The sequence below is a fragment of the Dromaius novaehollandiae genome, chromosome 13, assembly GCF_036370855.1.
Source record: "Dromaius novaehollandiae isolate bDroNov1 chromosome 13, bDroNov1.hap1, whole genome shotgun sequence".
In the NCBI taxonomy this organism is placed as follows: Eukaryota; Metazoa; Chordata; class Aves; order Casuariiformes; family Dromaiidae; genus Dromaius; species Dromaius novaehollandiae.
The window spans coordinates 8,137,501-8,147,290 of NC_088110.1; the positions used below are offsets into that span (position 1 = coordinate 8,137,501).

The 9,790-nt window shown below is 45.9% G+C and overlaps 1 protein-coding gene across 15 annotated transcripts in view; it reads left to right on the top strand.

Moving 5' to 3' along the window:
- The window catches only part of SALL1 (spalt like transcription factor 1), a 41,105-nt gene extending 34,108 nt beyond the window's left edge, over nucleotides 1-6,997 (top strand). For all 15 annotated transcript variants that reach the window (XM_064519545.1, XM_064519554.1, XM_064519548.1 and 12 more), the window contains 2 exons: nucleotides 1-3,409; nucleotides 4,487-6,997. The exon at nucleotides 1-3,409 is cut by the window's left edge and continues 4 nt beyond it. In XM_064519545.1, coding sequence (XP_064375615.1) covers nucleotides 1-3,409; nucleotides 4,487-4,927 — 3,850 coding nt within the window. In that variant the 3' untranslated portion in view covers nucleotides 4,928-6,997. The remainder of the gene's footprint in view (nucleotides 3,410-4,486) is intronic.
- The last annotated feature ends 2,793 nt before the right edge of the window (nucleotides 6,998-9,790 follow it).

Here is a 9,790-nt window from a genome sequence, read left to right on the forward strand (position 1 = left end):
CACAGAAAAGGGTCAAGCAAATCGAACCACTAAGAACAAGGACGCCCATGTCTGTGGCAGGTGCTGTGCTGAGTTCTTTGAATTATCAGATCTCCTGCAACACAAGAAGAACTGTACTAAAAATCAATTAGTTTTAATTGTGAATGAAAATCCAGCTTCTCCTTCTGAAACCTTCCCTCCTAGTTCCCCTTCTGATAATCCTGATGAACAGATGAATGACACAGTTAATAACACAGATCAAGTAGACTGCAGTGACCTTTCAGAGCATAACAAACTTGACAAGGAAGAATCCATGGATGTGGAGGCTTCGAGCATTAACAATAGCAGTAGCAGTTCCAAGAGTGTCAACAATAGTATTACAAGCAGTAACAGCTCCACAATGGGTACCTCAGCTGTAACAACCTCTCTACCTCACATAGGGGATCTGACAACATTAGGCAACTTTTCAGTGATAAATAGTAATGTAATAATTGAAAACCTTCAAAGTACGAAAGTGGCAGTAGCGCAGTTCTCACAGGAAGCAAGATGTAACGGTGCATCGAACAATAAGCTTGCTGTACCTGCCCTAATGGAGCAACTGTTGGCTTTACAGCAGCAGCAGATCCACCAGTTGCAACTGATTGAACAAATTCGCCACCAAATATTATTGTTGGCTTCCCAAAACACAGACATGCCAACATCTTCTAGCCCTTCTCAAGGTACTTTACGAACATCTGCCAACCCCTTGTCCACATTAAGTTCCCATTTATCCCAGCAGCTGGCTGCAGCAGCTGGATTAGCACAAAGCCTTGCTAGTCAATCTGCCAGCATCAGTGGTGTGAAACAGCTACCCCCTATACAGCTACCTCAGAGCAACCCTGGCAACACTATAATTCCATCCAGTAGTGGCTCTTCTCCAAATATTAACATATTGGCAGCAGCAGTTACAACACCGTCCTCAGAAAAAGTGGCTTCAAGTATTGGTGGCTCACAGCTCAGCAACCCACCAGTACCGGCATCATCTTCACCAGCTTTTGCAATAAGCAGTTTATTAAGTCCTGCATCTAATCCACTTCTACCTCAGCCTGCACCTAGTAACTCTGTTTTCTCCAGTCCCTTGTCCAATATTGGAACACCTGCAGAGGATTTAAACTCCTTGACTGCCTTGGCACAGCAAAGAAAAAGCAAGCCACCAAATGTAACTGCTTTTGAAGCAAAAAGTAATTCAGATGAGGCGTTCTTTAAGCATAAATGCAGGTTCTGTGCTAAAGTGTTTGGGAGTGACAGTGCCTTGCAGATTCATTTACGTTCTCACACTGGCGAGAGGCCATTTAAATGCAACATATGTGGAAACAGGTTCTCCACAAAGGGAAACTTAAAAGTCCACTTTCAGCGTCATAAAGAAAAGTACCCTCATATTCAAATGAATCCATACCCGGTGCCAGAGCACTTGGACAATATTCCTACAAGCACGGGTATTCCTTATGGGATGTCTATACCGCCGGAGAAACCTGTCACAAGCTGGCTGGACAGCAAGCCGGTCCTCTCTAGCCTGACGACGTCTGTCGGCCTGCCGCTCCCACCCACGATTCCAAGCTTGACCCCATTCATCAAAACTGAGGAGCCTCAACCTATTCCCATTAGCCATCCTTCCGCTAGCCCTCCGTGCTCTGTCAAGAGTGACTCGGGAACAGCTGATCCCACATCAAAAATTTCCAATGGACTTTCTGATGAGGTAGAGGCTGGTGCTTTGCCTACCTCAAATGGCAAAATGGAAGAAAACCCTCAAAACACAAACTCCATCACTAACATGAGCAGCTCCATGAGCTCACCGGCAGCAGACTCGGGCTCCAGCAGCGTTGCCACTTTTACAAATCCACTGATGCCTCTAATGTCAGAGCAATTTAAGGCAAAGTTTCCATTTGGAGGACTGTTGGATTCAACGCCAGCATCTGAAACATCAAAATTGCAGCAACTGGTAGAAAACATTGACAAAAAGGCAACCGATCCTAATGAGTGTATCATTTGCCATCGAGTTCTCAGTTGCCAGAGCGCACTGAAAATGCATTATCGCACACATACCGGTGAAAGGCCATTTAAATGTAAAATCTGTGGTCGCGCTTTCACTACTAAAGGCAACTTGAAGACTCATTATAGTGTCCACCGTGCCATGCCCCCACTGAGAGTACAACACTCATGCCCGATCTGCCAGAAAAAATTCACCAATGCTGTTGTGCTTCAGCAGCATATCCGAATGCACATGGGAGGGCAGATTCCCAACACCCCAGTCACGGAAAACTATCCGGAGTCAATGGAATCAGATACGGGATCTTTTGATGAAAAGAATTTTGATGATATAGACAACTTCTCAGATGAGAACATGGAAGACTGTCCTGACAGCAGCGTGCCAGATACTCCTAAATCTGCAGATGCATCACAAGACAGCTTATCATCTTCCCCGCTGCCCCTGGAAATGTCAAGTATTGCTGCTTTGGAAAATCAGATGAAGATGATCAATGCAGGACTTGCTGAACAACTTCAGGCAAGCTTAAAGTCAGTGGAAAATGGGTCAGTGGAAGGGGACGTTTTGACTAACGATTCATCATCTGTTGGTGGTGATATGGAAAGCCAAAGTGCTGGAAGTCCTGCTGTCTCAGAGTCTACCTCTTCCATGCAGGCCTTGTCCCCATCTAACAGCACTAATGATTACCACAAGTCACCAAGTATTGAAGAGAAACAAGTAAGAGCTTTACCAAGCGAGTTTGCCAACGGTTTGTCTCCAACCCCTGCTAACAGTGGTGCTTTGGACTTGACATCTAGTAACACTGATAAAATGATTAAAGAAGAGTCTCTGAGTATGCTCTTTCCTTTCAGAGATAGAGGTAAATTTAAAAACACCGCATGTGACATTTGTGGCAAAACGTTTGCTTGTCAGAGTGCCTTGGACATTCATTACAGAAGTCATACCAAAGAGAGACCATTTATTTGCACAGTTTGCAATCGTGGCTTTTCCACAAAGGGTAATTTGAAGCAGCATATGTTGACACATCAAATGCGAGATCTACCATCACAACTTTTTGAGCCCAATTCCAGTATCGGCCCTAATCAGAACTCTTCGGTTATGCCTGCTAGTTCACTGTCATCGCTCATAAAGACCGAGGTTAACGGCTTTGTGCATGGCTCTCCTCAGGATAGCAAAGAAACACCCTCCAGTCTGGTTGCTGCGGGGCCGCTGCCCTCCTCCGCCACATCACCTGTCCTGCTCCCCGCACTCCCCCGAAGAACCCCCAAACAGCACTACTGCAACACGTGTGGGAAAACGTTTTCTTCCTCCAGTGCTCTGCAGATCCATGAAAGGACACACACTGGTGAGAAACCCTTTGCCTGCACTATCTGTGGAAGAGCATTCACAACAAAAGGCAATCTGAAGGTACTTTTCCTTTTTGCTGTTCTTAGGTTTCACTTTTGGCTTGTTGCAGGGGGGAAAAGGGGCGGATTTTTTACATCTGCTAATGTTGTTAGCAGTGCTAGCTTGGGGTATCTGTGGTACAGAAAATGTTTTTCTTCAGTCACCTCTGGTAGTACTAGATGGGCTCTTGCTGATGAGTGCTTGTGTTCAGAGCAGGTCTGAAGGGTGAGGTGGTTTTGATGCTTGATAAAATTCACCTACCAGCAAAGACTGTTTATGTAGAGTATGAAATTGAATAGCCCAATGTTGGTAAGGACTATTAATTCATAGAGAATTAGTAACTTAAACGCCTCTTTAAGCAGTGAAAGGCTCTTGAATGTGTTGTTTTTCATAACTATCATGTAAAATGATGACTGTTTAAAAAAACTATTAACATAATTCTGGAACTAATGGGCATTACTTTAATTGATTATATAACTAACATTTCCTACTGATATGTGTTTGAAAAAGCAAATATACTTACGTTTTAGAACACCAGTTGAGCACTTTAGTGTGTACATTTTTCTGTTGACAGAGTATTTCTCTAGAGGTTGCTGCCAGTAATGTGAGATGAATAATTACTTTCAGGCCATTCTGTCTATACACGAGGCTCTCCGATGAGCAATCAGTAAAGGATACTTTCTGCCTGTCTGAAAAGGACGTTTATAGGGTAAAGGGTGTCAGATACAATACTTACCATTGCAATGAAAGTGGACATAGCAATTCTAGCCCTGAAAGCAGCTATCTGCAATTGACTGAATAACGTGAAGTCATTATAAACTAAATACATGTAATAAAAAAAGAGTAACAAGCAATGTATTGTTCAGGAGGAAAACAGGGTATTCTGGGTAATGGTGATGGGCTAATCTAGAAGAAGCTTATTTACTAAACCAGATGGGAAAGGGAGTAGCACATCCTCTACCTTTAGTGCCGTTCATTACATGACAAGACTGGACGTATTCAGGGACCGCTCTCTTCCCTCTGTGGTCAAAAAAAGTTTGACACCCACTGCCAACCACAATTGTTTGTTTGTTTGTTTCTTCCTTTCTTTCTCTTCAGGTTCACATGGGCACTCACATGTGGAACAGTACTCCTGCAAGACGAGGCAGACGACTTTCTGTAGATGGCCCCATGACATTTCTAGGAGGCAATCCCGTAAAGTTCCCAGAAATGTTTCAGAAGGATTTGGCTGCACGGTCGGGGAACGGAGACCCCTCCAGCTTCTGGAACCAGTATGCAGCAGCGCTCTCCAATGGCTTGGCCATGAAGACCAATGAGATCTCCGTCATCCAGAACGGCGGCATCCCGCCGGCGCCGGGGGGCCTGGGCAACGGCGGCAGCTCGCCCATCAGCGGCTTGACGGGAAGCCTGGAGAAGCTCCCGAATTCAGAACCCAATGCACCTCTAGCTGGTCTGGAGAAAATGGCAAGCAATGAAAATGGGACAAACTTCCGATTCACGCGTTTCGTGGAAGACAACAAAGAAATTGTAACAAATTAGAAAAAACTCCATAGATAACATTCCTGCAAATAGTGCAACCTAGGGTTGCTTTTTTCAAACTGCAAGCTACAACATTACAAAGACATTCTTTTGTACCATGTTCTACTTCTAGAGTTCTAAGAGAGCTTATTTATTAGTGATATAACCTAGCTTTGCAAACAAATGCAAGCATTAACTTTGGTCTCCTGTATTTTGAACTAAATACTAATCGACTAGAGTGCTGTAAACTTGCTGTAACATTTATGGCAGTTGCAAGTCTGTTTTGCTAGGTGATCTTATTCTGGCATTAACTTATTTTCTATATCCAGTTTAACATGAACTCTGGTATTGATGCAATGCCTCAGTGATGCATTAGATCTCTAATAAAAATCTGTATATAAATGTACACTTTGATCCTGCTGGAAATTTTATCAGCAAACACATTGTTTAATTTTTCCAAACAGAATTAAGAAAAGGACTGAAAGAATATAGACTGAACAGTGTGGGTCCTTTACACAGCTCAGTTTTTGATTTTTATTATAAAATTAAAACTGCTTTAATTTTTGTAGGTTTAACATTTTCCGTTTTGAACTGTTATTTGTATTGTGCTTTTTACTTGAGTCGTCTTAAATGTTAATACGTTTCTGTACAGTAATAAGCACGCAGATTATTAGAGAAGATACTGAAGTGTTGTTTTGGTAGTTGAAACTGAGACGTAACATTTTGCCTTGTAGGTATATTCATTATAGAAAACGTGCTGGACTTTCACAATGCTGCTAAGTATAGCATCTTGAACAACTTCCGTGGACAACTGTAGATGCTCCTGTATATACAATAAGACATCACGTTCATTAAAATGTACATACGTTCCTTACAAGACCCAAGCCCTACTCCTTGACCAAGGGAACAAGTATAGTGTTTGTTTATTTTGTATTAGGTATGGGGGGTGGGCAGGGGGAACCTTGGACTGTTACATGCACTTTCTCGGAAAGTTGAAAAGAAAAGAGGTCCAGTTTCTTTAACATTTAATACTTACTAACAGCAGAGATACTGTAATTTTACTCGAGTAATCAAATACATTTTTGCAACAGATAAAATTTGCTGTCTCTGTGTTTTTAAAGTGTACCTGTATTTAGTAATGCCTTTGAATGTATTATTTAACCTTTCCCTTGGTTAACATGAACTGTCCAGGTTGTATGTGCGTGTTTATATTTGTATGTATGGGTATACATATATGTATTGCATATTAATTGCTAGTATATTTTTCATACCCCTTAATAGTGGGAACTTTCTTCTTAACTATTCAACTATTCCTCATAAAATTGTAGATATTTTGGCATTTTTCATTTCTTTATAAAAAAAATGCTGCTAGCAAAGACCTTATTGAGCCTAGGTAAGTTTCCTTTGAAGGAAATAATATATCAGATTTAAGGCTTGATTTGGTTCAAATGTTTTATATTTGATATTAATTTTATTCTATGAGATTGTATGTTTGTGGCATGCTTACGCTGCTATATCTGTGTTAAGATGTCCACTTGCAAGCCTCCATATGTTATATGGGGTTTATAACTTGATTGTAAAAAAAAAAATTGCTTTGGCCTTGCACATGATCTGGCTTCCCTTATGCACCTGCAACGATCATTAACCTCAATGGGAGTTTTGGGACACAAAATTCAGCCCAATATTTTCACCCACTAGAGTTTTATCTCCTCACATTATTATGATTTATGAAAAATAAATCGGCTTGACTGCCTTTAAATTATGGGCGCTTCAAGAAAACCGCAAATGACCAATTTTATGTTCATTGTATATATATATTTTTACAATTCCAGAATCCAGGTATTTTGCTTTATGGGATTTTCTTTAGTATCTGTTGGGGGGGGGGGGGGTGTTGCTTGCCTTCTTAAACAAGAAATAGCCTCTCTGCTCTTCTGCCCTAGTATCTCAAGTTGTAAATTGGGGATAATGGAAAATTTAATACTGAAAAGCTGGGATGAGAAATACTTTTCTGGAGGAATTATACCTCTTGTCCTTAATATGATTATGAATCCATAGTAAAGTATAAACGCTGTAGTCTGAATACCTCTTGGACTTCCTATCTTCACACCTTTTTCCTGTTCATATGTGATGATTCATCTGGTTCATGATATGCATTTTTGTTAATATGTAAGTTGTACACTAGAGCCAGCTGGCTTGTCAATGTGAATATTTAAGAGTTTTGAGTCACCTTTTGGTCTGCAGAAAAAGAAAAAAGGTAAATTAAACAGACTTTAATGATTTTACCAACGAAATACTAATTCTCCTTTTAGCGTAAGTGTAGTTTTGTGCAACAGAGAAGCAAGGCAGGTGTAGCCGACGCCAGTGTTTCCGGAGGGTTCCCATTAGGTCGCTGAGGAGTTTCGCGAACGACGTTTAAACCCACGCGCACGTTAAGCCGCGCTGTTGCGGGCCTCGGCGCTGCGGCGGCGGGGCGGCCCCGGCCGCCGCCTCGCGGGGCTCGAGGACGCGGCATCCCGCCCCGCCGGGTAACGTGTGCAGTGCGCTTTCCTCGGCGTGCGAAACAAACATTGGGTTTTTATTTTTTTTAGGGCTTTAGGTTTTTTTCCCCCCGTTTTTCCCGTTGCTGGCCGTCCTGCTCCCCGCTGTCCCGGCTCCCGCTTCGCCCGGCGCCGACGGCTTGGCCCCGACGGGCGGCGCGGGGCCCCCGCGGTCCCCTCCGCGCCGCGGCGGCACCCACGGAGCGCCCGCCCCTCCCCCCGCTGCGGGGTGTCTCGCGCCCGCGGGGCGACCGTTGGGGGCGACCGTTGGGGGCGGCCGAGGTGAATTGCGCCGCAGTGGAGGCAGCGCACCGCCGCGCCCGAGGGCTTCGTCTGCTCGCACACGTCGTGGCGGCGGACCCCTGCCTCCCCCTGCCTCCGAGGAGAGTTCACCTGAGGCCGCGGGGACCCCGCCTGCGCGGGGGCAGCGGGGCTAGTCCCCCGGGACGGCCCGCCCGGTCCCCCCTCAGCCGCCCGATTGCAAGTGATTGAGGGCAGCTGGGCGGAGGGAGGTTTCCCCTGATAAGCCGAGGGCGCTGCCTTGCTCTAGAGCTGCTGTTCCCCCTGCTCTTCTCTCCGCTGCCGGCCACGAAGGTGGGTCCTGGGCGTGACTGGGGGCTGTGCCCCCCAGTCCCGCCCCACCCGGCTTGCGGGAGGGCGCCCGCAGCCGGGCTGGGCTCGCACCCGTCTTCCCCACGCTGCTCAGGGGCTTTTCAGTCTTTCTCTCATGCTGGTTCCCTGGACGGAGCTGCCGTCCGCCTGGCTGCGGGAGCCGGGGCTCTCGCTGCGCCGCCCCGGGGGCGCCTCGGCCCCGCGGGGTGTGGGGCAGAGCCGGCCCGGGGCTCCCCGCCTCGTCCCGCCCTGTCGGGTGGGGCGCCCGGCTCGCCTCTGCCTGCGGGTTGCCCGGGGCAGGGGGGGAGCATAAAATAATTTGCTCTCGAAATGCGGATTGTCACGTTCCCCGTTACTTGACACTAGTCTGTGGGGACCAGGGCAAGCTACCTCTCCCCAGGGCTGTCTTCTGGCAAGCGCACAAAGGTGCCTGCGTCGCCTCGCAGCTGGGTGCCCCGCTACCTCGCTGCAATTACCCAGTGCAGGATTTCCTATTCAAAGACACTGAATTAATCCTTATTCAATAATAGAATTTTTTTTCTTTACAGTTTTGTTTGTGCAGCCGCATTTTTCTCATTAGCAACAAAGTTTTCCCTCTCCTCCTTCCCCCTGCTCCTTCCCCCATCACAATTTTATGATCCATTAAAGTAAAGCACAGCTTTTTTTTTTCTTTTTTTTTTTTTTTTTTAAAATGCCAACGATCATTCAGCGGATTTGTTTAATCAGCTCAAGTAATTTTCACCCAGAAAAAGATGTCGTGATTTATTTAGAAGATGGGCTGATAGCATGTGCAACTTGCTGGTTTGGGGAGGGCCTGGTGGCTGGAGGTGCCCACCTGGGGCGTGTTGCCCTGGTCGTGCTGGCTGGGCAAACCGCAGTGCTCCTGCTGAGCCCTCCAGTGAGACCTAGTGAATTTGGGGATTTCCTTGAGCCCCCCGGGGGAGACCCCCTTTTAGAACAGGTGCCCCTGGCAGGGGAGGAGACAAAGACAGGTGGTGGCTCGGAGAGGAGCGGGGGTGCACCGTCTGCCCAGGAGCTGCTGGCAGTGCCGCCGGCCCTGGAGCAGCCCGGCGGGTGGTCACTTCATTTTCGTGGGGTGAATCGGGGAGATGCAGCAGGGGAGGCACAATGAAAGGCTGACAAGGGAGTGGAAGGCTGATCAAAAAGGCTTGGAGTCACAGTGGGGTGGAGAGAGAGAAAAGCTAGAGCTGCACTTGGGATGGGCAGGGATGAGGTTTCTCTGTTGCTGAGGCAGGGGTGAGAGGGTAAGGGAAGCAGCAAACTGTGGTCTTATTCCCGTTGCAGGTGACAGCAAAATCTCAATACTTTTTCTCAGGAAATAGTTGTATGGATTTCAGTGTTGCCTCCTCTGCGGGGCTGTGGTTTCATACTCTTTTAGGGACAAACTGCAAGGCCTCCCTTTCCCAAATGCTCCTTTGGAAAGAATATTTGCTCCACACCAAAATGCAGCATTGTTGTTTGGTTTGACCTTTTCTTTGGGGCAAATTCCTGCTTTGGGGAATTCTGAAGTCACAAGCTACCTTGTTTAACCTTTGAGGGAGGCCAGTTTTACTTGGCAATAGAAGGTGTGACTTTGTAGGGTGACACTTCTTTGCTGTCCCCCTGCCACAGTCATCAATACTTCTCCAGTTTTATCTTTTTTTTAAATCAAAATACTAGATTTTACCTCTGTTTTTCTTTTCTCATGAACATGAATTGACAGAAGTTAAAATAA